The sequence below is a fragment of the Ictalurus furcatus genome, chromosome 18 (assembly GCF_023375685.1).
Source record: "Ictalurus furcatus strain D&B chromosome 18, Billie_1.0, whole genome shotgun sequence".
NCBI classification, from domain to species: domain Eukaryota; kingdom Metazoa; phylum Chordata; class Actinopteri; order Siluriformes; family Ictaluridae; genus Ictalurus; species Ictalurus furcatus.
In genome coordinates, this window is record NC_071272.1 from 3,098,653 (window position 1) to 3,125,913 (window position 27,261).

General features: G+C 42.2%; 1 protein-coding gene across 1 annotated transcript in view; it reads right to left on the reverse strand.

Annotated features, from left to right (window-relative positions):
- Nucleotides 1-27,261, reverse strand: part of nsmfa (NMDA receptor synaptonuclear signaling and neuronal migration factor a) — a 42,225-nt gene that overhangs the window by 8,009 nt on the left and 6,955 nt on the right. The window contains exons 2-14 of the mRNA XM_053648699.1: nt 19,551-19,609; nt 18,314-19,090; nt 16,464-16,530; nt 16,126-16,131; nt 9,966-10,018; nt 9,427-9,516; nt 7,100-7,227; nt 6,023-6,106; nt 4,364-4,397; nt 3,915-3,985; nt 3,655-3,734; nt 3,463-3,565; nt 383-458 (exon numbers count right to left, since the gene is read on the reverse strand). Of these exons, the coding sequence (XP_053504674.1) occupies nt 383-458; nt 3,463-3,565; nt 3,655-3,734; nt 3,915-3,985; nt 4,364-4,397; nt 6,023-6,106; nt 7,100-7,227; nt 9,427-9,516; nt 9,966-10,018; nt 16,126-16,131; nt 16,464-16,530; nt 18,314-19,090; nt 19,551-19,609 (1,628 nt within the window). The remainder of the gene's footprint in view (nt 1-382; nt 459-3,462; nt 3,566-3,654; nt 3,735-3,914; nt 3,986-4,363; nt 4,398-6,022; nt 6,107-7,099; nt 7,228-9,426; nt 9,517-9,965; nt 10,019-16,125; nt 16,132-16,463; nt 16,531-18,313; nt 19,091-19,550; nt 19,610-27,261) is intronic.

Genomic DNA, 27,261 nt, shown 5'->3' on the forward strand with positions numbered 1-27,261 from the left:
GGTGAGCCAGAGTCATTACCAGTCCCCGAACTCGTGTACACGATATACTGATTCACGACCTAGGGAGCTAGGGAGCTGATTCAGACGTACCTATACTGTATATAAAAACCGTTAGCCTAATGGAACCACCACAGCCTGGACCCATGCTGTAGATGAATCGCACAGTGCTACATGTGTTCTTTATTTGTTCCGTGAGCTTCATATCTGAATTTCTTATCCATGTCGTAACCAGTCGTCACTGTTTATCACAGAATCGCTCAAGCCTAACATATGACATACATAATATAATAGGCAATTTCTGAGTATTTAAAAGGGTGCACAAGTGGTAATCGGGGAGAGAGAAAAGTGTGTGTGTGTGTGTGTGTGTGTGTGTGTTCCTCACCCTGTGCAGATAACTCCAGCGGTGACTCAAAGGTGACTGAATAAGGCCTCATCAGGTTCTTCAGCTTCTGGAACAGCTGTTGGCAGACGATAAGCAGAGACACCAATTAATCCTGCCTCCCTCTCAACCAGTCCTTCTCACCCTTCTCTCCCCCCCCCCCCCCCCGAAGCCATATACAAAATGGCTAACTCTGCCAGAATAACAACATGTTCTTTACAGCCACAAGCATCTTGTTCAATCGTCTCAAACGGCTGTCTGGAAGGGCAAGCTGAAGAAACCTTCAAATGCACCAATTACCACGCTTTTACTCCGGCACGGCTTAGAGCCTAGACCAAATCCGGGAATGTCTGTCCGGCTTAGGATTTCCTAAAGTGTTTAGCACAATCTTCCTGCCTAACCCGTCACTGTCACTTAAACAAATGTACTCGATTTAGAGCAGAAATTCTACCGCATTTCTTAGGACAGCTTTAGAAATGTTTGGTGGTGTATGATGATCTTCAGTTGCGGGTTAATTTCAAAGCCTCGTGCTAATCAAACCATAGGCCGCAACAAAACAGCACGGCAACAAGCGAGAATAAAAAAATAATAATAATAATAATAATAACAACGAACCTGTTTTTTTACTCATCAATATCTGACAAGACAACTGCTAGCTGCAAATCATCTGGAGCGCAAGCAAATGCCAAATGGAGACCACCATTTCTCTGTCGGATTTCTCTTAAGTATGAAAAAAATGGCGAGTGAGAAAAGAAACTCTCGCTGTGTCGAGAAGCTAACTGCAGGCTAACCCTAGACCTGTCAATTTAAAAAATAAATAAAACATTAAACATCACTGCAATTCCATTAGCAATGTCCCCCACACAAACACTAACTTCTTACAGGAATAAAGAAAATACAACAACAACTAGCAAATTAGCACTAGAACCACTCAGAGTTTTGCTTTAAGAACCAGATATTAGCCAGAAATGTCAACGCTAAGATGTATATAAAGTTCTAGTGAGAAAGGTCAACACTTCCTTGTAAAGAACAGACTACATTCACACATTTGTCAGTCACACTCGGATTACAGGAGGTCACATATATAGTTAGTTACATACAGAAAAGTTCATTGCTGCATTGGCTATTGGCACGACAGACAATTTCTAATTAAATTGTTTGGATACTGGACAAGTGCTAAAATGCCCCAGGGTTAAAACCTCACCAGCTGACAAATAACCTCACACAAAAAAAGATCAAACATTTCCATATCGCCAAAGTACTGGAAGTCTCTTAACACACATGGCTTCATTTTATAAAAGTGGACAACTCTTAATCTGGGTGCGCTTTGATGCCATGAAGACACATGATGACACTTCAGTCTCTGGATTACGTAACCAACAAGGGACCGACTGTCTGACAGGCACAGGCAGGCAGGTGGCCGAGACAAAATGAGACAAAGTGACAGACAGACGGAGAGAGAGAGAGAGAGAGAAAAAGGAGGAGAGTGACATGGAGGACAGATGAACATGGCCATTTATTGCTACACCAGACCCCAGGGGCTATGAGTCATGACTTGAAGTGAGATAATGGATTATAGCAGAAAGGCAGAGAGGGTTTGATGAACTGTCATTGTATTCATCTTTATTAAATCAGCAATTACAAAAGTTCAGAACAGGCACTGTTTAGCACTGTAAGCCTTAAAATGGATGTTTTGTCACAGTGTTCCAGTACACCGTGTGTATTTTCTGTATTCCTGCAACCTTGGGGAGGCAGCCGAACAGAGATATAAGCGATGTGATGTGCACTAGTTATCGAAGTGCACATAAACCGCGCGTGCGTAGCATACCAAGAAAAAGGCAAGTGACCGTGACAACTCTTTGTTTCAGACCTGCTAACGAGTTATCATTTAAAAAAAACGTCAGCCGAGCAACGTTTGTTCCTTCCCCAGATGAACCAAACAATACACGAATCTGGAATGAAAAACAGTTGCGTAGATGTTTCGAACCAATATAAACTGACAGCCACTGGAAGTCCGGCCCCTTTCGCTCATTAGCAACCATCTGGCCGGTGCGCTCAACTTGACTCAACGTTCCCGCTTGAAAGATTCACCGATGCTGCCTTCTGACTTTCTGTCAAGGTAAACAGGGAATGTAAAATGTTTTTAGTTCATTACGTTGAAATAAAATCTACCAGTGGTGTCCAACCTAGCTAACATTAGGCAAGGATACAGACAACTAGATGTATAAAGGATGCAACAAAAAATGGTCAAAACCTGTACTTTTCTTTTCAGGCTGAAAAATGAGAAAAATTGGCTGAATTTGTTGATGGGTAGGAAAGATTAAATAGAAATACAACCAAGTGTCAAATTTTCCAAACAATTCTTCCAAGTAAGAAAATGATTAAAAACATTTGTTTCCTTTGCTCTCCTGTGCCTGGCAGCATCGACACGATCGAACAGTTAGAGCAGTTAATCTACAGGGAAAATGTCGGCCATTTCTCCGAGGGGACAAGCGATTTTAAAAGGCGACTATGCGTTATTCCTCTTCGGAGTTGGCAGTTTAGTCGTAGCTAATTCCCGCCTGTTGGTGAGTGACATGACAGTTATGAATGTAGGAGATTGAAGTAATGTCACAGGATGGCCGAGCACCTGGTTCTGAGGAGCTTTGACTGGCATATTCTGTCTACACGTAAGCTAGCAAACACCTTCAACTGACGAGTGGAATTCTGATCAACAAAGACAAGAAGAATCCCAGCTTTAACATCCAGAGCGCAGGGCCAATATGCTCTACTGGATTGCTGCGGCATCACTGGGATTCAAACTCGGGAGCAAGCCTCAGCACAGACTTGGCTATAATCCCTGCTATTGATTAGCTAACTAGCTAAAGTGAGCGAGATGAGTTTTACCCAACGTTCTCCCAATTTATTATCAGTCAATTTCCAAAGTCTTATCTTATTACAGCTTTGTATAGACATTTAACACCAGTTACTGCAGCTTTTCTGCATCAATACACCACCACTTCTCCTATCATCAGTGTACGAGCTTGTACTCTTTCCTTGGGGTCTGAACTGATTCAGCAATCGAACACGAGCATCAGGCCTACCTTTTCTCCATTAGGATTCCCCAGTACATAGCAGCCCATGACATGGATCAGGTTAGGCTCTGGGTTTACTTTACTCATAAATCTGCTTAGCCTTTTCCAAAACCTAGACACACAGACATACAAACAGAGTGAGAAGGGGAAAAAATCCTTGAGATGTCCGTAATGGAGCGGACAAACATCGATTTTACTCACTGGCTCATGTCCTCCTCTTTTTCCACCTTGGCAAAAGTGGCCACTTTATTCTTCAGCAGGTACAAATGCCCTGGTCCACCCTTAAAGAGTTTAATTCATAAGAGAATTCAGCCTCATAGGCACACATATACATAAGACTCACACATAGCAAACAGTAATACACTTTGCTTGTAAGATAATGTGACTGGACGTGGTACGATATGACACACTGCTGAGTCGCTACAGCATTCTCCGAGTGGCCACATTTCATGTAAATTCACCTGACAGAAGATGAGCATGCGCCAGATCTTGCATCCTCTCCTATAGGAAGTCAGTCTTTTCTCAATCTCCTCTACAGGACATAGGCAACAACACGGATTAGCGCTAGCACGTACAGTCAAGATTTACAATTTTTTTTTCTCTCGATCATTTAGTTCGACATTAAAGTACCACCATACACCACGACAAATTCTCAGAACAACAAGCTACAGTTTATCATCATCGTTCTGAGTCATCATTATTATACTGCAGTCCGAGTTCTTCATTTCAGGCCTCATGCAAGCCAGTGCTGATGATTACAATGCCATTCCAAATATATATATATATATATATATATATATATATATATAAATAAAAAAAAAAACACCACAGCCAGAGAAAACAGCAAAAACGAACAAACAAGTCTGACACAGCACATATACACAGACATCAACCACACATGACTACCTACCCAAAATATCATCGAATGTCGCATGCTCATGATCCTAGATGTAAAAAGATTCATGTTGAGTGATTAATAAATGCAGAAAAACAAACAAACAACAAAGAATCATTTCTATAATACTGCACTATGTGTGGTGATACTTGTTCTGAGAGTTTCAAATGTGTTTGAAAAGGTCACGCTATACAGCAGGGGTGTCCAATCTTATCCACAAAGGGCCGGTGAGGGTGCAGGTTTTCATTCCAATCAAGCAGGAGCCACACCTGTTTCCAGCTGTTTAATCGGTTGATCTTGGCTTCCAATGGACTCAGCTATGGCTTCTGCTTGGTCGGAATTAAAACCTGCACCCACACCTGGCCCTTTCCGGATAAGATTGGATACACGATACCAGAGGTGGGAACAAGTCTTTGTTTCATAAAAAAAAAAAAATTAAGTCTCAAATCTCGACACTGAGTCAAGACAGAAAAACCCCAAGTCAAGACCAAAGTAAAGACAGTCCAGAGCAAAGAAAAGACGCAAGTTTGTATTGATAGACCATTCCTAAGTCAAAACCCCACGTAAAAGACAGACAAGTCCGAAGTCATGGCGAAAGTAAAAGACAGACAATTTTCAAGATAAGTCCCAAGAAAGGATCGACAAGTGCCTAGTCATGTCCCAAGTAAAGATCTAAATAAAGACAGACAAGTCCCGGGTCATGTCACAAATAAAGACAGACAAGTCCCAAATAAAGACCCAAATAAAGATAGACAAGTCCCGGGTCATGTCACAAATAAAGACAGACAAGTCCCAAATAAAGACCCAAATAAAGATAGACAAGTCCCGGGTCATGTCACAAATAAAGACAGACAAGTCCCAAATAAAGACCCAAATAAAGATAGACAAGTCCTGGGTCATGTCACAAATAAAGACAGACAAGTCCCAAATAAAGACCCAAATAAAGATAGACAAGTCCCAGCTCAAGACTTAAGTCAAGACAGACAAGTCCCAAATAAAGACCCAAATAAAGATAGACAAGTCCCAGGTCAAGAAGTAAGTAAAGACAGACAAGTCCCAAATAAAGACCCAAATAAAGATAGACAAGTCCCGGGTCATGTCACAAATAAAGACAGACAAGTCCCAAATAAAGACCCAAATAAAGATAGACAAGTCCCAGGTCAAGACTTAAGTAAAGACAGACAAGTTTCAAGAAGAGTCCCAAGTAAAGAGAGACAAGACCCAAGTGAAGATCTAAGTCCTAAACAAATTTCCTACAATTTCAATATGTAATTCCAGCAAAGTAGTCTAAATGAATAACTATTGTTGTCGTAGAATCTTATTTTTCCAGACAAAATATTCTGTCCATGGTAATACATGCAGCTACACATTAAATAAGATGCTTAATTTGTTACTGGACATAAAAAAAAAGTAGATTAGAATCAGCCATGATAGTGTAAAGGAACAAGAAATCATTTAACACTATAAACACTACAATTTTATGTAACAATTTAAAAAAATGATAAATTATTATTAAAGACTGTTTAGTGTTTTATTATTGGGTCATGAGTAACTCGAGTCCAGGTCATGTGACTCAAGCCCACACCTTTGGATGATAACTTGCTAGAACTGTGTACAATTTTAATGTCATTCCTTGTCCATGATAGTGTAGAGCTTTATGCAGTGTGGACTTACATAAAGTATGGGGATAATGGAAGGGTCATTTCTGCGAATAATATTGGGGACATACTCCGCCTTAGGAACTTTCGATGATATCAACTGGAAAGAAAAAAAAAAAAAAATAAGAACTAAATTAGCCTGACAAAATGAAAGGACGTCACAGATGTAGTCCCTGTAAAGAAAGATGTGATCTTCCGGTGAAGGTGGAGTGATTGTGGAGGGATCAGAACACTTTCTAAATCATTTTAAAATCACATTCTAGTAGCTTCAATAAATATCAGCTCAGAAGAACATTTCATGTCTCTTTGGCACTCCAGACTCAACATCAAATCAGGAAGCTCCGCCTCTTGCACTGGTATTAAGCCTGTGCGTGCGTTTTGGGGGCGTGGCTTTGGAGGGAACAGTAGAAAGACTTTTAAAACAGACCGCTTCAGCTACCTACTACCAAAATTGAATTAATACACAAAATGTCTCATCATATAGAAAGATAATCTAATTAGAGACTAGTACGACTAATATCTTTTCTACTCTTTTTGCCAGATCATTGTTTTTTATTGTTACTTGGTATTTTATTGCTTTGTTGCGAAGTCAAGCTGTAAGCACGTCCTCAGACTTCACTGCATGTTAAATCATTTTTTATTTGAGATGGCAGTGTGCAAGATGTAGTGGTCTGCTCAGGAGCCATATTTATAACCTTATGAAGCCCGAAACCGACGTCAAAATGTTTTATATGCGCAAATTGAAAAACCATGCTATGCTACTGCCGGCTCTCTTTTTGATTCGCGATTAATAAATTAATAAAGAGTGCATGAATGCAAAACATTTAGGAACACTTTTCTGTGTGTGGTGGGTCCTTTCGCATTGCAGCACAGTAGATCCAGACTATTCGTTTTTGTGCAAGCATGACGTATACATTAAATATGGTAATATTAAATAAAGATTTATGTAGAGTAATCCTGTTTTGACGAGATGTACACAGACAAGATGACCAAAAAAAAAAAAAAAATGCTATCATGTCTAATTAATACACTCGTAACATATGGCCTCGGCTAAGCTTCTCGATTGATTCTGAGGAAAGTTGGCAAAGCTCACCATGACTTTCGGAGGGATGAAGTCATCGCTTTCACAGGCCAGTCGCTCCATCTCTTTCTCCTCCTCCCAGCCCGTGTCGTTACAGCCTCCCTCATCTTGTGCAGCAGACGGCATCTGCAGATCCCCACCTACAGCACAACACGACACGGCACAGCACAATGCACCGGACTCGGGTCAGTCCCAAACAGAGAGACAGTGGATGCAGAATAAGTTTTGAATACAGTAGACTCCATGACATAAAAAAAAAAAAAAAAAAAAAAAAGAGAGAGATCAACAAGGAAATAGTATCCGTAAAGTTCTTTTGAAAGCACGGAAATACCTGGCAGCATAAGAAGGAAAGAAGAAAGAGAAACTAACACTCGGATAATAAGACCAAATTGACAATCAGACAGCTCCCTTTTCCCATAGACACAAATTCCCCATGTAACGTAGGCGGCACAAAGAGACAAAACGATAACAAACTACACGTATAGAATGTCACATGCTGACACGGATTTCTGCAGACCACACACACGCACACACACACACACACACATATGCACACACAAACTCTCTCTCTCAGAAGCCCTAGACACTCCAGCTGAGACAGATACTCACAGAGAGAGAGTGAGGAACACAAAATTGGAGACAGAACCCCACTCAGAAGAAGACAAACAGACAAGGTCAGAGTCAGCAGCAGCACAAGAAGAAGCACAGCACTCTGTGTGTGTGTGTGTGTGTGTGTGTGTGTGTGTGTGTGTGTGTGTGGGTGTGTGTGAAATGGTCTAACCTGTCGCACGATCATCGGTAGATCATGAGTAGAGCTGTGCATGGGACGTCACCCATTCGAAATGTTTCGGTTTAGATGATTCGGCTCTAAATGATTTCTAAGGACCGCGTTACGATTTCTATTTAATATCTCGCGGGCACATGAAGTCGTGCACACAGTTAACGGTGAGTGCACAGTTTAGAGAATTAAAATGCGCGATAATAGGATGTGCTGGACCAAGTGCTATTTTATAACCGGCTGAATAATGAGGGTGGAAGCCATTTTACATCATGTTACATTTGACAGAATAAAAATCTCAATCTGCTTCTTAAGTGGGCTTAAAGGTAAGTTTAAAGGCAGTTTTAAGGCGGTGGTCTAGAGGATACTGAATAAAGTCTGCCTTTTTAAGTTGAAGTTGCTGAAGAAATTTTCCACTGAAACAGAAAGTCAGGGCGGGATATATCGAGTGGGCCCTCCCACATTTTAAATAGCCAATGGTGTTTAGCTAACCTCACAGCCAGGAAACTTACAACTGGGGGGGGGGGGGGGGGGGGGGGGGGGGTTGGGACGATTAAGATTCTAGAGCGCGTCTGATTGGACAGAAAATCTGAAGTGCAGAACGATGTCATCAAAATGGTTGGTCCAAATTTTTATTTTTCCACATACTTTCTAAATGCAAATTTTGTCATTGTTTTGGAGCGCACTAGCTTATAGATAACTTTACGGCTAACGGGCGCATACTAAAAAAAGTCCCAAAACATCAATTTTGTTTTCATGGGGACTTCGTAACCAGGCTGCGAATCCACATAACCTTCCCTGCATAAATATTGATGGAACTTTTGCACTTAAGTCACCCTATTTGAATATGGCCTTCAGTCTATAACAAGCTCATCCCATGAATTTGCAAAGCATGGAGGTGCGAGCTAATAGAAAACACTAGCAGCCAAAGTCTTGTTATTTTTAGCGGGAACTCGTGATTATTTAGTAGTGGCCACTTCGTCCCAAAATCTTTCCTTCTGATCACTTCCTCCTGTCTATATTATAGTAAAATAAAATTCCTGTGCTTGCATTTTTGTTGTTGTGTTGCACAAATTCCCAGTCCCCATGACACATCTACTCATCAATTTGAATCCCAGTGATGCAACAGGAGTCCAAGAAGGCATAACTGGCTGTCCTCTCTAGATAGAAGACATGACATTTCTCTTTGAATTTTAGTTCATGTACACAGAATAGAGGAGAGTATGGAAGGAGGAATGCCTTCCTTCCCGACACCTTCCCTTCCTCGGCCAAATTACGATATGTTGGACTCCTGCTAATGGTACTTTTGTTATTCGAATGTGAAGAACTAGCTAGTCGGTGGGAATTAGCTAGGACTAACTGAAAGAAATTGAATTAAAATGGAACATTTTAATGCAAACGTCTAACGATTAGTCTTAGAGTTAGGATAGACGAGATGTGTGCATGTCCTACATTCAGCTAAACGCATGATGACTGGGTGTATGTAAGCGTCCTAATGTGTCTGTCTGTGCATGTGTGTAATCAGGGCAGTGTGCAGGGGTGGGTTAATGGGTTGACTCACTGTCTTTTGAGTCGGGTAGCGAGTCTTGCTTGACCGGGGTCGGGTCGCTCCAGGAGCGGTTGAAGCTCTTCGCCCTGCGCTCTGCAAAGGCTAGTGGAGGTGGAGAGATGATCACACACACTCTCTCTCCCTCATCACACACTGCTCTCACACTGTGCCTGCTTAATATGCGTCACACATGATGTAGAGATGTCTGGACCACTAACCACATGCTTCACGGCTCCACGTACAGTACACACACACACACACACACACACACACACACACACTTCTCACCTTCTCTCCATCATTGCCTAGACTAACGCTGTGATTTTCCTGCTTTTTTTTTCCTATCCTGCTCAAACAAACTCCCAACACACCGTGTAAGACCAAGAAATAGTTCCAGTTCATTATCAACAAGGAGAACAGGACCACCCGGAATACACCCCCCCCCCCCCAAAAAAAAACAAACAAACAAACAAACAAATAGAACAATGCACAAATGAAGTCAATCATGCACTCAATAAGACACTCATACACATGCACACACAGTGACTCACTCTGAGCTTTCATTCTTCTGCTGCCCACCATTCGAAGGTGCTTCCGGAAATTTCTGCACACACGTTCATTTGAAGGAAAGAGAAGAAGGGAAAAGGGAAAGAATCAGGATTACTGAATCAAAATAGTGAACAGATGAACAGAATCTGAGAGGATAGTCTGACATATTAAAGAGCACATGCTGCTCGTATTGTACATTCTGCCTCTAATTAGCCATTTCAGTCATTTCCCCCACACAGACAGACACAATGGAGACAAATAAACCTTACTAAGCTCTATAGAATTTGAGCCTGTTTACTTGAATCTCAGAGATGAAGAAAACTGTTTGTTGAGAAGGAAGAATGTGAGATTATGTTACCGATATAATCATCCATCCATCCAATTTCCATACCACTTATCGTACACATTTGGAAATGCCAATCAGCCTACAACGCATGTCTATGGACTGGGAGAGGAAACCAGGGTACCCGGAGGAGAACCCCAAAAGCACGGGGAGAACATGCAAACTCCGCCCACACAAGACGGAGGCGGGATTCAAACCCCCGACCCCCAACTAAACCACCATGCCCCGTTCAACATAGTCATAATGTATTCAAATGTGTTTTGACATGAGAAGACAAACGCGGCTCCATTTAGTCGGTTAAAACTGTTATACAACACTTGCTAGACTCAGGCTAATGCCTGAGGCTAACAATTTATCAAAACAAAATCAGGAATGTCAACCTTTTCCAGACACGTGTTGGTAAACTACTAAGAAACAACTCTCTATAGCTGAAATGAATTGGGATGCATCAATGCCAATACTGGTATCCGGTATCAGTCTAATATCGTACTTATTTCACTTATAGTCATAAAAAAAACGCTCAGATGCCAACATCCAATACGTGATGATGTAAGCCTAGTGTACGCTGTGAACATAATCAGAAATGATGAAATGACAGCGATCTGGCGATCATAGCAAAGCAGACTGCGTACTGTGCTACAGAAAATATCAAGAGAAGCTACTACGGGGTCTTTATACAGTGCAAGCAAACATGAGAAAACATCAACGTAAAACTCACAAGGAGCAAATTCTGACTAGGAGAGAAAAAATGTCTACAAACAATGCTAGATGAATGAAAGTAACAACTCTTGCCCTGTATACTGTTCTTTGACGATCAAATTATGATCCCATATTTGATAGGATTCAGAATGCAGCAGCCTCGTCTTCAACCAGCCCAAGACAACCCACGTCACACCCCGCTCCATCTCCTCCAATGGCTTCCTGTAGCTGTCCGGATCAAATTCCAGGCCTTGACGCTCACGTACAAGACCTTGTCTGGAACAGCGCCCCCCTACCTCAACTCTCCCGAAGGCTTACGTTCCCTTACGCAATCTGCGATCGGTTAACGACCGACGCTTAGTAGTGCCTACTCGACGTGGCTCAAGGTCCCTTTCCAGAACCTTCACACTAACTGTCCCTCAGTGGTGGAATGAACTTCCAACTTCGATCCGGACCGCAGAATCTCTCACCGTCTTCAAAAAACAGCTAAAGACCCAGCTCTTCCGTCAACACCTAACTAACCCCTAAAAAAACCCCCCCAAAAAACCACCTACTCTGGCTCTTACACCTCGAATCTCCTCGTTCTCCGACTCCCATAGCCTCTACTACCGTGCATCACAGCTCAGTGATGTCGGAAAATCTGGATCTCTAAGTGGTGTGGTTGTATATCAGAAACTCTGTGTAAACACTGTGAACATGCAGTGTCAGTTTCTACCTACATGGACTGGAAATACTGGAGTGTTCCTTTAATAGAGACGTTAAATTACACCCTTTTTTTTTTCCCCCTTCAGGTTTCTCACGAGCCTTTCTCTTGGTCAATCAACGTCCTGTCACTGGGGTCAACAGCCTGACACATGCTGACCTACTCGATGCATTTTCCTTCGCTCTGAGCACATTTAGACACGAATGATTGACTTATTCAGCGTCGTTTCCTGCTTCACCCACTGCTCACAATTATCATTCTGCCCCAGTTTCCGCCTACACGGGTATCACACGACTCTCATTACTATTATAACCATACACAAACAATCACAACAAGTGGAGGAGAGGGCGAGGAAACACTGCCGTAGTTCAACGCTATCATCGACACTTAATTACAACGTAGTGACTTGGGAATAATTGGCAGGGCAGTCGTCGGGCGACGGAATGAAAGAAAGACACGCAACGAGCGGAGAGAATGAGAAAGTGATCGCACGCGCTCTTTTCTTCCCTTCGCACCTGTCTCTTACCCGTGCGCATCTTGGACGTGATTGAATGTTATCACCTAGCTTTATAAGGGGACAAAAGAAAGACAGAAGGGGAGAAAGATGACTGTGATTTGTTTTTTTTCATCCTCAACAAGAGATGTTCCCTGCACCCCCTGTGCCATTTTTTATTTCTTTATGTTCTTCCTCTCCTTCCCCTGTCTCCCATTCTTCTTTCTATTCTTCTGTTTCTTTGTGTGTGTGTGTGTGTGTGTGGAGGCTTTCAGATGGAGTGTGTGAGTCCCTGCTTGCTACTCAATTCCTCTCCTCAATTCAGAAGCTTGTCCAGGTCACATCGTCCTTCTCCTGAAGTAGCCGGGCATCGTGCGTACATACAGTATATACACCCCCTTCGCCAAACCCAAACACACACCTTCCACATTCACTCGGATTATACAACAATTTTTCACCTGTCCTCCCTCATTCCCCCTCCCCTTCTCTTCTCACTTCCACCGTTTCTTTTCTTCTCATTCGATCTCCCGGACGAATGATTGCGAAACCGCCACCGGCTGTCTCCGGAGCATTTAAGGAACTCATTCGGGCCTGTTTCAATTACATTTCTCTCATCTTCAGGACCTGCCTCTGAGGATATTTATTCATATAGCGCACGGGTCTGAAAAAGACACACGGCATATTCAATACCGCTGGCTACGCTCGATCACTCACTCTCTAAGAACTGCTTTACTATTAACCACAATCATTTCCTGTCTAATCAACTTCACTGACATCTGTGCGGGAGTTTGAAAAAAAAAACGATTAAAAACATTATCGCAGTGATTGGACTGCGTACAATAGTCGGAGGTTTACTCCGAGCTCTTTTTTTTTTCCCTCTCTCTCCATATTTTATATACAACCCTGATCCCGAAAAAGTTGGGACAGTATGGAAAATGCTCATAAAAACAAAAAGGAGTGATCGGTAAACGTACTTTGACTTTGAAAACGTATAAAGACGAGGTATTTGAAAGACAAGGTATTAATCAACTGCATCGGTTTTGTTTTTTTTTTTTTTGAAGGTAAACATTTATTTTGAAACTGACGCACGCAACACGTTCCAAAAAAGTTGGGACAGGGGCAATTTAAGACTAATATCGATGTGATGAGTTGAAATAAGAAGGTGATGTGAAACAGGTGAGGCGAACGTCTAATCGTAGTATATGAGTCGTCTCCAAAAAAGGCCTAGTCCTTCAAGAGCGAGGACGGGTCGAGGCTCGCCGATCTGCCGACAGACGCGTCAGCGAACAATCCAACACTTTGAGAACAGCATTCCCCAGAGACAAATCGGTAGGATTTTGGGGCATTTCACCTCTTACAGTGCACGATATAATTAAAAGATTCGAGGAATCCAAGGGAAAATTCCGCTTGCTAAACTTAACCACTTCACTCAGCGTCCAAACGCTTCATAAGTGTTATAAAAAGAGAAGGTGATGTTACACGGCGGTAAACAGTCGGCTGTCCCAACTTTTTTGGAGTTTGCCGCAGTCATCAGATTTGAAATGTGTATATATTTTCAAAAATGAATTCCATTTTAAAAAGTAAAACATCAAATAATGTCTTAATAATGTGCTTTCAATACAGTACAGGGTGAAGTGAATTTTCAAATGAGTCTTTTTGTTTGTTTTTTTTTTTTTTTTTTTTGCATTTTCCATACTGTCCCAACTTTTTCAGAATCGGTGTTGTAATACATGATGTGTGATTCGTATGGAAGCCCTAAGAGCCCGTGCGTTATTATTTTTCCTTTTCAAATTTTTTCACGCTCACAACATCATTTCCTCGCGATCTCGACACGACAAAGTAATTGTTTCCTCGTGATATCGATTTAACAAAAGTTGTTTTCTCGTGATCTGGGCTTCAACTTTCGATGTACTCAACATAACATTAAGGATTTTTTAATTGCTCTGGAGGCAGCAAAATCTCAGTGCATCGTGGGTGAACCGATTCGTTTTTACTTTCATCAGGGACTCGCTCACGCTGAAATAGCTCTATGTCCGTCAGTGAGTGACGCCTTCCACGTTAGTATCCGACACTTGAGAAGGAGGCTGTCGAGTCTACAACTCGATCGTCGGAGACACTCTAGCGACCCTGCGTCTCCTCTGAGACACCCCTCTCTCTCTCTCTCAAGTCCATTTCTACAGCGGGTAATTATTAAATTTATGATTGCGATGGTGATGGTGCCAGCGTGCACGGAACACACCAGTCATTCACAAGGCGCGAGATGTTCTCGTGATAAAATTATGTCGTGAGAAAACAGCTTTTCCTTATGTCTAGTTCACGAGAAAATTAAGCCGACCTCATAGGAAAAAACGACTTTTCCTTATGTCGACATCGTGAGAAAAATAAGTCATGATCACGAGAAGACAAGAAAGACAAACAAACAAAAAAAAAAAAACAATAACGCATGGCCTCTCAGGGCTTCCGTAGATTCATCAGAACAATGAAGGACAGTTTTCACAGCTGGGAAAAAAAATAATAAAAAATCCATTTCAATCCCCAGACGTCGTCTGTGGACGACTCACTGAGACATTACATCCTAATGATTGAACTTTTAATTAGGATTCTATGTAATTATTATCAATTACCAAGATGTAATAAGTATTAATGAAATATCTAATCACACCAGAACTCCGGCAATCACTAAAACGACTGAGAGATAGAGACAGAAATCTCTAGAAGAGATAGAAACAATCCAAAGTGGAAAAAATGGGTAAACGAGGACTAGCGCGAATAAAGTAATGCAATGATACTTTATTCTGCAGAGCTGCTAAGGTGGCATGGAGGTTATTATTCTTTTTTTTATAAAAACGTGGTCCCAACGTAATTAATTGAGGCCACGAGATAATATATAGAGGCTGTTCATGTAATATTTCAAGGCCATGAATTATTATATTTTGGCCACAAGATATCAAAGTCATGGCCATGAATTTTTTAACTTGACTTAATGTTGTGGGAATGACATTTTAACACGTATCCTCCGGATAATTTTAGTCGTCAGGAACGCGTGAAAGCACGTATTAGCTTAGAGAATCTGCTTGATGTAACACGGGCCGATGGGATATCCGCTTGCAATGACAGTGGCTCCGTTGTGCGTTTAAGCATTACAACTCGCTTCTGCACGAAATGACGCGAACGCACAAGCGAACTTAAATAAGGCGCTAGGTCGAACGGCGAGTCACTTCGTGAACGCGCCCCTTCCGTAACGACGCATTAACACGCACGGCGAATGACTAAAGCGTAAGGAACTCACAACATCGCATTACAATGCCTGAATATTCTTAAGAATTAAAATAATTATTTCTCTTTGAAAGGCTGTAATTATCATTAAAAATTAAAAAACGACAGTGATATCGTTTATCGCAATTACTTCTGAGACAATATAACATCCGATAAAAGTAGTTGTCGTGACAGGCGTGTGCTGCTTTCTTTACAAATACTAATACAAACTTTTCCAGTAACATTCGATTTTGTCCTGGAAAACTAACATTTGGAAATCTAAAATGTTTCTGTACTGATTTGATAATGTCGAAGTCATAAAATAAAAATCTACAACAAAAGTCTGTAAAAAAAAAATTAAACAAATAAAATAAAATAATAAATAGGGTGCCGAAGACTTTAGTACAGAACTGTATATCCGTAAGCATTTTGTCTGTACATGACAAAAGAATTCAACAAATCTGTGTTATATATACATATAAGTTTTCTTGAACATTTGATGTCGAACGGTTGTCTGATTTAAACTAGCTGCTTTACACTCTGCCAGAAGAGTTGCTTTGGAAACGTCAATCAGCCAGCTGTAACGGTGAGGAGGTTATAAAGGTTACACATGATACAGGAGTTACTGAGACAAGCCTGCGTTTAACAGGCCAAAATGAAGTTACTCACGAGATCCTGCAGAACAGCGGAGAAGTTCGCCCAGAGAACACAGAGAGGAGAGAAAGAGAAAAAGGTCACAACTCTGATAACGCTGATGACGTGCGTTTCTGTAATAAATGTGTGCTGTGTGGAGGTGTTTTTGTTTGCGCTTTGCTCACTGTGTACTCGTCAACTCGCTGAATCACTGAGACAGTGTGAGTGTGTGAATGTCAGGGGAAAAAAAATTTAAAAAAAAGAAGAAATTGTGTGCGTGTCGTCTGGCTGGAGAACCTGTAGGACCATCTGTCCCCGGGGTCACTGCAAATTGCAACTTAATAGTGTGTGTGTGATGTCAGTGGGTTGCTCACGCCTGCATGGTCGTGGTAGCAGTCTGGAAGCTGAACATGTTCTCTTTGGGGTACCACTGGCTGTCTTCTGTTGGAGAGAAAGTAAAGTTAGCTGTGATAGTGGGTTTCCTAAACACTTTATACGTCTTACAGGGTGTCCCAAAAGTCTCCATACATAGGGTACAATGAACACTTTTGAGCAAAATGTCTTCCAAAATTTTTAACAGGAAACGCGGCGAGCACATCAGACTCGACACTGTCGGCAAACTTATTAACAAATTCAAAAAGACTGGAAGTGTTGCGGACCGACCGATGAAGCGGGCGTCCACGAAGATCCGCCGGGGAAGATCTGCGCAACCGACGTGGTGCTGGCGTACATAGTCCCCCGTGTATGGAGACTTTTGGGACACCCTGTATTTAATTTCTGGCTGATGTATACTTCTGCAAAGATGCATATTTTTTCTCTTCATAGAAATGTGTAGACAAGGCTTATGGGTAATCATATAATTTATGGAAGCTTAAAGAGGAGGCAAGTTTGTATTATGACTGCATGAAGACGAGTTGGAGGTGATGTATTTTTGTGGATCCCAATTAGTCTAAAAAAAAAAACAAAACGTACAAACGTGTATGTTGCGTAAATGTTTTTTTTTTTCCGTTTCGAAATGAGAAACCGGAAAACAAGGGAACAGCTTCCTATTTTTTAAATACATTAATTTTCCTTGGCACACACACTAATATAGGAAATGAATTCCATTTCAATTCTAAATTTGAAACAGATTTGAATTTCGATTCAGTTTTTACAAATCAATTTTTGCCTTCTGCGATAAATCTGAGGAAATCTGCAATCCTCTGAGGAGCTTGCTATTTTTCAAAAATGACCGCAGATTTTGTCCGCGACGTCATCACGACGCAGATCCGGTCCGAGCGCTCTCTCAGATTCACGTGCGTCGAATATGAGTACGGCTAAAAGATCTCATTTGACAACAAGCAACACCGCGAAAGGACGTGCCAAACGATTTCGTGCAATTGCAGTTGCGCCAATTTAAGAAGTTTTCTGCGAACAAAGCAAAAAAAAAAAAAAAAAAAAAAAAAAAAAACCCTCCACAAATTGCGTCGCAAATTTTGGAAAGAAAGAAAGAAGAAGGAAAAAAAAAGCCGCAGCAAATCCGAGCGTTTTCGGCCGCGACGATCACAAAAATCCTGCGTGGACTGGGAACAATACTGACAGTTATCAGTCCAGGAGGGTAAACGCTATCACGTGCTATCCACCGTCTTCCACATGCAGGAGCTCACAGACGCCAACGATTGGCTAGTGTCTCTGTGATTGACAGGAGAGAGAGCATGCCATCCCTCCCACCTTGAGACCACGGCCAGGTTCGCTTTCTTGGACTTCTGGCCAATGATGGCTCTTGTCAGGATTCAAACCCATGAACTATAACTATAACTATAAACAGATCACTGCTAATGGTAGATAATCCATTAAAGCTTATGATCAGATTGTTACATTGTTCCATCGTCGTGATTTTCTCTTGTGGCTTATGCGTTCTGAACAGTGCTGTATAATATTATGCGCTCATTAATATTTGGATGCTTTTGTACACTACTATCTTTGACCTAATGAAGATTCTAGTCAATTTTTAAAGGAAGTTGGCGCTAGGATACATCCTCAGAAGCATAATTCAGCCCTTCATGTGTTGCTCAGCACACAAAAAAACACACACACACACAAGTCCACTGTACAGAGGGCGAGAGAGGCTCACAGACACAGAGAGAGAGACACAAAGAAAATACAGACCACGGAACATCCAACAAGCGCCCCTTCTGATCTCCTGTCTTTCTCTCTCTCTCTCCGTTTTCTTTTCCCGCCTCACCTCTGTCTATAAAAGTCACCCGGTCCACACTGCTCATGCGCTCTAGTGGGCGGCGCTGCTTGCCTGGGTCTCGACCGCTGCTCTCCAGCTCTAGCGAGCCGTGGCTGCGTGACGGCTCTCCGGCGCACAAGTCGCACGCCAGGCCGCACTCTTTGCCCTCGCCCCATCCGCGGATGTTGTGGGCGCTGACGGAACTCTGCAGGGGCTGCGAGAGGTGGTGGTGATGGTGGTGATGGTGGTGGTGTTGGTGCTGCGATGAACCTGCTCCTGCACTTCCTGACGCTCCGCCTGCAGGCTGCTGCAAATTCGGCCCAGTGGCGTTATGCTGCTGGTTGACATGATGGTGGTGGTGATGCTGGATGGGTGAGGAGGAGGTGGAGGTGGAGGCGTGGGCGAGGGTTTGGGAGGCAGACGGGGCGTCCCGTCCCTCCCTCAGCACGTCCAGCTCCAAGCTCTCCTTGCTGGTACGGCTGCCGGCCAGCATGGCGCTCTCACCGCTGATGGTGTAGACGCGTGATGGCTGCAGCGAGCACTCCACGCACTTCTGCTGCTCCTCCTCGACCGAGAAGCTGCGCTCTAGCGACAGGCGGCTCTCAGAGGAGGTCGAGGGGTCGGCTGAAGTCTGCAGCAGGCACAGCGTTGGGTCGATCAGATTGGGCTCGGCGCTGCTGTTCGAGTCCTGAAGAGAGAAGCTGTGCTGGTGGTTGTGGTTCTGGGCACAAACACTATCCGGCGAGTCGGAGTCGTGGCCAATGAGGGTGTCAGACAATAAGTGATCTTAATTGACAGAAAGAGATACAGAATGACAGAGACAGAGAGAACCAGAAAAAAAGGACAAATGAGGCCATGTCCAGTAGTATATGTGTATGAGGCTTGAGATAGAGGTGTGCATCAGGACAGGGGTACCACCGCAACCAACAAAAGAATTCGAGGAAGCAAATCGAGTACTTGTGTATTGCTGTGTGACGCGTTTACCATTCATTCATCTTCGGTAACTGCTTTATCCTGGCCAGGGTCACTGTAGTTGAACTAACTTTTGGAAAACAGAACCAGCTAAGTTTGTTAGAAAATACACAAAAATAGTAACTGCAGGAGCGGACGGGATTTGTTCAAATTCCTTCGGGATCAGGTAAGAGTGTGATTTAAAAAAGTCCCACGCACACCTCTAGCTTGAGGTGCACACAGAAAGGCTTATCAAGAAAGGAGAGGGAGAGGAGAGTTCTAATGAGCGGCTGACCTGATCCGTTTCGGCTCTCAGGGTGAGCGTGAAGGTACTCTCCAAATGCTCGGGCTGCTCTGCAAAGAGACATGTAATATCCATCATACACACACACACACACACACACCAGACATCGCATCGACACAAGCGCAGCAAGATAAAAGAGAGCCTGCAAGTCACGATCGTTGATTTTCTAATCGATTACTCGGGCTGGCTCGATATCTAATCTGACTAAGAAAAATTCAGGTCCGAATGTGAGCTCGCTAACAGTCAACGGAGTCATGGATTTAGCCTCTTTCTTGTTATATTTCGTCCAGGACCTATACACAGGGAGGAAGAGAATAGTAAATACACATGAACACTGTCTGGGTTTCTTTAAGGGATAAAAACAGCATTTACCTACATCGTACAGTCACTGCTGTGGGATTTAAGAACACACAGAAGCTATTTGCACTTGGGTGGAAATAAAAAGGGGTGAATGAAGCTATCTGCGCCTGGGAGAAAATAGAAATGCGCACCCATTTTAGTCACTGCCAATTCCCACTCTCTTACACATGTGAGTGGGGTTCACTTGCTAGCAAAATTTGTCTACTAGTTTACACTATACTGTATACTAGCCTAATGCTAGCATACACTGTACTGTATACTAGCCTAATGCTAGCATACACTACACCGTATACTAGCCTAATGCTAGCATACACTGTACTGTATACTAGCCTAATGCTAGCATACACTACACCGTATACTAGCCCAATGCTAGCATACACTGTACTGTATACTAGCCTAATGCTAGCATACACTACACCGTATACTAGCCCAATGCTAGCATACACTGTACTGTATACTAGCCTAATGCTAGCATACACTACACCGTATACTAGCCTAATGCTAGCATACACTATACTGTATACTAGCCTAATGCTAGCATACACTACACCGTATACTAGCCCAATGCTAGCATACACTATACTGTATACTAGCCTAATGCTAGCATACACTACACCGTATACTAGCCCAATGCTAGCATACACTGTACTGTATACTAGCCTAATGCTAGCATACACTACACCGTATACTAGCCTAATGCTAGCATACACTACACCGTATACTAGCCTAATGCTAGCATACACTACACTGTATACTAGCCTAATGCTAGCATACACTACACCGTATACTAGCCTAATGCTAGCATACACTACACCGTATACTAGCCTAATGCTAGCATACACTACACCGTATACTAGCCTAATGCTAGCATACACTACACTGTATACTAGCCTAATGCTAGCATACACTACACTGTATACTAGCCTAATGCTAGCATACACTACACTGTATACTAGCCTAATGCTAGCATACACTGTACTGTATACTAGCCTAATGCTAGCATACACTACACTGTATACTAGCCTAATGCTAGCATACACTACACTGTATACTAGCCTAATGCTAGCTATTTTGCTATTGACCAGTAGACTACTGATTTCAGTTACACAATATGAGTTAGCCTAATATGTTAGCTCGCTTTACAAACCTGGACAATATTAATAACATAACAGTCAACTTAAATGTTAGAAAACTTGCTGGTGCTTTGTTTTAATTGCATCATGTAATTATTAGTCTAATATTCGCTAGCGTTTAATGAACTTGCCGAGATACTAAAGCCAAATAGCGCTGTGAAAGCTATTTAATGTAGTAGTTGTGTCGGGGTCATTCCTATGGTCCCCGGTTAAATATTCTGTTAACACACATTAAGTAAATTTTCCAAAGGTTTTCTGTAGTCAGGACGCATTTTCCCAGGGGCCTTATTAACGTTATTACCTTTTAACTTGAACCACCAAAGACACGTTTAAATAACAACATACATTAGGTTAGTCCATCCATCATCCACACTTGAAAAGTATGAAAGTTATGTACTTGTGAAAACATAGGCTGAACTGTAAAAAATAAAAAATGAATTGTAGCAAAGCCCAACAATCCAGTAAATGAACACAGTCCATATAGAAACGATATGCGGTCTAAATTTTAAAACCATACGACAGGTCGTTGTTAATAGACACACAGTACGTGTATAATAAATCTGTGAAGGATTTTCTGTCCAAAATAGAGGCCTAATGATAATTATTAGTGTTATTGTTATGTCCTAGAGATTAATGTTAATGTCCTACTGATAAACCTTTAACCGCATTCAAGTATTAACAATGTACGCAGCGGAGCTCACATTAACTAATAACTACTCTATGATTATTCGATAAAAAGGACATTTGCCTCGCACCTCCAGGGTTGTAATCAACGACGGGTTGATGTGATGTGATACAACCCAAATACCAGGAAAACGACTTAAAATGACACTAGAGACTCTTTAAAAAAACAACAAAATGCAATATAAATGTCTCAGATAGGAACAATCAGACAACTACGACACCGTCTATGATCGCAAGACCCTGCAGTGGATAGTGATGACAGCGGAGAAAATCATCGGGGGTCCCTCTTCCCTCCGTTACAGACATTTACACCGCATCCGCAAAATCAACAGCATTGTGGATTGCATCACACACAAACTCTTCACCCTCCTGCCGTCTGGCAAAAGGTACCGAAGCATTCTGGCCCTTACGGACAGACCGTGAAACGGTTTCTTCCCCGAAGCCATCAGACACGCATGCATACACACACACACACACACACTAATACTCAACTGAATACCATTCCACTTTTGCACATTTCTTTTTTAAATTGCGCCTAAAACACCGTAAACACCATGGGGGAAATAAGTACTGAACACATGATGATGAAGATGAGACGTGGGTGGAGCTTCCAGCAGGACAACGATCCAAAGCATACAGCAAAGGAAACTCTCAACTGGTTTCAGAGAAAAAAAAATAATATCAAGGTGTTATTAGCCCAGTCAATCAGCTGACTTGAATCCAATTGAACGAGATTTAAAGACGATATGTTGAGAAGAACGCGTCAAAATCACACCTGAACACTGCGGTCCATTCATTTCTTCATACAGGAAGCGTCTTGAAGCCGTCATTGCAAACAAAGGCACCTCCACTAAGTATTAAAAACAGATCAGTTAGCGTGTTCGATACTTTTTTCCCCATGCGTCATTCCTCTTTATTACACATCACTTCATTTATGGACTGTAACGTTGTGAATTCTTTATGTTTGCGGATTTTTCGAGTTAATACCAAAGTCTGGTGGAAATTTCATGTGAATAACCTCATTGGAAATATATTTACTGGAATAAAATGCTGACACGTTCAATGCTTATTTCCCCAACTGTATACAGCACCTTTTAACCTTAGTGGTTCTACAAAGCGCTTTACACTGTTTCTCATTCACCCACACACACACACACACACACGCAAGGCGCTAACCTGGCATTTAGAGCAACCTGGGGTTCAATGTCTTGCCTAGGGACGCTTCGGCATGTGGACGCACGTGGGCCGGGAATTGAACTGCCAACACTACAATTAGCGGACAACCCGTCTTTTCCACCAGAGCCAGACTATTTGCACTTTATCCCCCACTAGAACTGTGTTCTGGTCAGCAATGTACGGTCCTTCACTGTGCCAACCGTCCTGTCTTTAGTAACTGTTGTTGTATTTACACGTGCACGTCACGTAGTCCTGTGCAGGTATGTGTAGTCTCGAGTAGTTTTGTTTTACGTAGCACCGTGGTCCCGGATAAACGTCGTTTCATTTCACTGCATACTGTACCGGCTGTATATGGTTGAAATGACAATAAAGCCACTTGACATGACTTGACTAGAGAATCCTTACTGTATTAGAACAAGTGCAAGTTAACATAAACTGTGACTACTGTCAGAGCTGCCGTCGTAGAAAATGCATCAACGTATAAAAAATGATCAAAGCGTTCTAGAGCACTGTTAAACTAGTTGAGTACTATACAGAACATGCTGAAAATCCACTGTCGGCTAACACTGGATTGTTGTATGACTTTGATTTAGACTTTATCATGACTATGACTCTGTCTAATTTTCTTTTATTTCAGACGCTCGGTTTAATTTGCGTGTGCTTTATTCAATCTATTTCATGTGAATGGATTCTATTATTTGTTAATGGATTATATTACTTGTCGTCATTTCACTGTCCAAAAACGAGCTTTGATTCGATATTTATTTATTTATTTTTAACCGTGTTGGCATGCCGGGCCTGTAAAAATGACACACAAACACAGTAGGGCTTCCCTGCTTCAAAATAAATAGCTAGAATGAAATGTGGGGTCCTGCTGTGACATAAAAGATCACAAACATGTACTCTTTCACGTTTCTCATTTGGAAAAGTGACACTTTTTGGGTTTTTTTTTTTTTTTTTTAGCTTTGCTAAGTGGCCTGGCGTCTTTCACGGGGACTGTAGACGTAAACATGGATTGTTTGTGGAAGTTTCCAGAGCTTAGTGCTAAAGCTCTACGGTGATGGAGAGGGAATACATGGAACAGAGAGACAGAGAAACAGAGAGAGACAGAGAGAGAGAAGAACATGACTATGAACACTGGATCTGAGATCTATGCCAATCGCAGACTCAGATGTAATCTTTCTTCTCCAGGCATGTGAAAAGGATGAACACCTGAAACTGGCGTATAGGGAGAGAAATAGAACCTGGCTTTATCTCAAAATGGATGTCAATATAGTGTTAATTTCAGAGATACCCGACTAACAATTTAAACTGACCGGAAAGTTTTCAGAACATTACGGTTCTAGGAACTTCCGACTCAGAATAACGTTCTCGGAATGTTCTTAGAACATTTCAGTTTCCACAATGCTCGTTTTTGCGTATGTGGAAACGTTAGCGGTGTAAGCAATGTTCGAACAGCATCGTGAAGCAAACCATCAATACGGCAGATGTTTTTACAATATTGCAGGAACCTTTTTTTTTTTTAAGGTTTTGGAACAAACCTTCGTCGAAATTGTTGAATACGTAAGGAATAAAATGTACGTATTGGAAAACCTGGGGGAAATAATCAACTGTGGCGACTGTGGCTAGAGTAGAATCAAAGAAGAATAACGAGAGACTGTATGACGAGGCTTCATGAGTAACCATCCATCAAACAGCCTCAGAATCATGGGACCTAGAGCCAGATTGCCAGACATCTGCACCAACCCCAACGGTGGTGCGCTGAATGACAGAGTACGCCGAGAGCAGCCTTCACGACACACAGTCAAAGCAACCAGCAATCCCATATAGTCAGCCGGCGATTTAAGTTACACGCCGTTTAAGTATTGTGCGGATATTCTGAAGACCCAGTAGAAGTAAAGCTTATTCTGATCCACATATGTTGGCACGCAGGTCTGCGCGAGCCCCTTGTGAGTCATAGCTCTGTAAGAAGCTGCTCTACATCAAAACATCGGCGGAGACAAACTGAACAGGAAGTCTCTAATGAGGGCAGGCTTTCGCTGGGTTTATTTCAAGACTGAAGATAATACCCCTACACAAACTAACGCACGCACACACACCGGAACTCGGTGTCCGCACCGAGCGGGACAAAGACTGTACATCCTCTTCTAAACATGCACAACCACCAAAGCACCCACTCCTCTCTTAAAATTGCAACCTCCTCCACATGAGCTGTCACGCAGCCGGGGATCCCTCTGCCGGCGATTCCTCTAGTGTAAGAGCCAATGCCTCAGGCCGTGTAACACCATGTCCAGGAATGTGAAGTCTGCCTTGTGACACGAGGGCATGATGTGTATGACAACGCTCTCAATTATTCAGGTGCAACCTACACAAGTGGGTCTTCGCATGACCATAATGAGCACTCAGCTCAATCTCCCTGATTGATCCCTGGAGGACAAATCAGCGCGAATAGCTCGGCAATCCGCTTTAACACTCACGGGGAATTACAAGACCGGTAAACATGTTTGTTCAACTGATGGAGATTATGTATACACTTAGGCTGGGAATTTTTTATCATATAATATAGATATTGTTATAAATGATGTCGCAATAAGCTTTTGTGAGACATAGTGTATAACATGCAAGCTTTTATTTTGTTTTTTGGTTTTATTAAAAATAAATGTACCTGACTGGAAGCATGTGATTTGATGTTAAAATGTACTTAAACTTTAAAGTTGTAAAATATAAAGTATAACATAAGAATATATATATATATATATATATATATATATAAAATCAACAAGATATATATATATATATATATATATATACCCCCACACATATGTTGAGGTGCTGCTGTTGTGCTGCTGTCGTCACAGCCTCCTCTGTTCTCGACAACTGAATCGCAAGCATTAACACCTTCAGCGTGGATGGCAGACATCTCTGGAGGAGGAGCTTTAACTGCAGAGGAGGCCATTTAACACATATGATTTTCCTGCAATTTATAGCACACTAGCATGCTGTTGGAGCGACTTCTCTTTCTCCGCATGGTGTGAAAAGAAAACGATCCTTTCAATAGCAAGAGGCAATTATCAGCCCCCTCTGAAGACCTCACGCATTGCTTTGTATTTTTCATTTACGTCCTCCGAGTTTTGATTAACATCAACAAGATGCCCCACTGCTTGGTGAATTGCAACATTAATAATACATAAGGAGGAATACAGAACGTTGGTTGAGCCCTGTGTCAAAAAAGAAATCGGGAGACAAAAGATCGCATTGGAATGTGGCACAGGTGAAATAGGAGACCAACCGGGGTCCTGGCTTTTCCCGGGGGGTCCAGGCACTGGATATGTAATTAGAGTCAGCCATAAGCCAATCTATCTGTGAGTTGGGTTATAACAGCAAATGTAGTCTATAACTGATATTCGCGCGCGCGCGCGTGTGTGTGTGTGTGTGTGTGTGTGTGTGTGTGTGTGTGTGTGTGTGTGTACAGTGCCCTCCACTAATATTGGCACCCTTAGTAAATATGAAGGTTGTGAAATTTTTTAAAAAAAAAACAACTTTTGATCTTTTGTTCAACAAATTCACAAAAATACTTTGCTCTCATATAGATAGTGGTTCAGCTTTCCTCCCCAAGTCCAAAGACATGCATGGTAGGCTGGTTGGCGTGTCCAAAGTGTCCGTAGTGTATGAATGGGTATGTGAGTGTGTATGTGATTGTGCCCTGCGATGCACTGGCACCCCGTCCAGGGTGTACCCCGCCCAGCACCCGATGCTCCATGGGATAGGCTCCAGGTTCCCCGCGACCATGTCGGATAAGCGGTATAGAAGATGGATGGGTGGATATTTTTTCCCCATATGAATTCACAGGGGTGCTAATACTTATTGCACACCTATATTTAACAAAGATTTTTTATTTTTTTTTTTTTTGGATAAACCCGTTTCGTGTTTGCAACTGTTTGATATCCATGAGAGCAGAGTATTTTTGTGAATTCTTTGAACAAAAGATTTAAAAAAAAAAAAATAAATAGACAATTTTTCCACAGCCTTCTTTGCTCAAATTTACCCAGGGTGCCAATATTAGTGGACGTCACTGTGTGTATAATATCATATATGTAAAACTCAACTTGACCCACCATCCCTCAAGATGGTCTTCCCACCAAGGTGCATCGAGGCTCTTCATCAAGACATTGCAGACCTGCATCAAGGCATTCCAAGGCGGTGGAATGAGCGCCCCCTGGAGGTCTGAACAACTGAGTCACCGGCTGCCTTCAAACTAAGACTGAAGACCTAGCTCTTCACCAAGATCATTTAAAAGCCTCTCTGGTTTTGCTGCTGTACATACCTCATTGTACTAGCTCCTCTCTAGC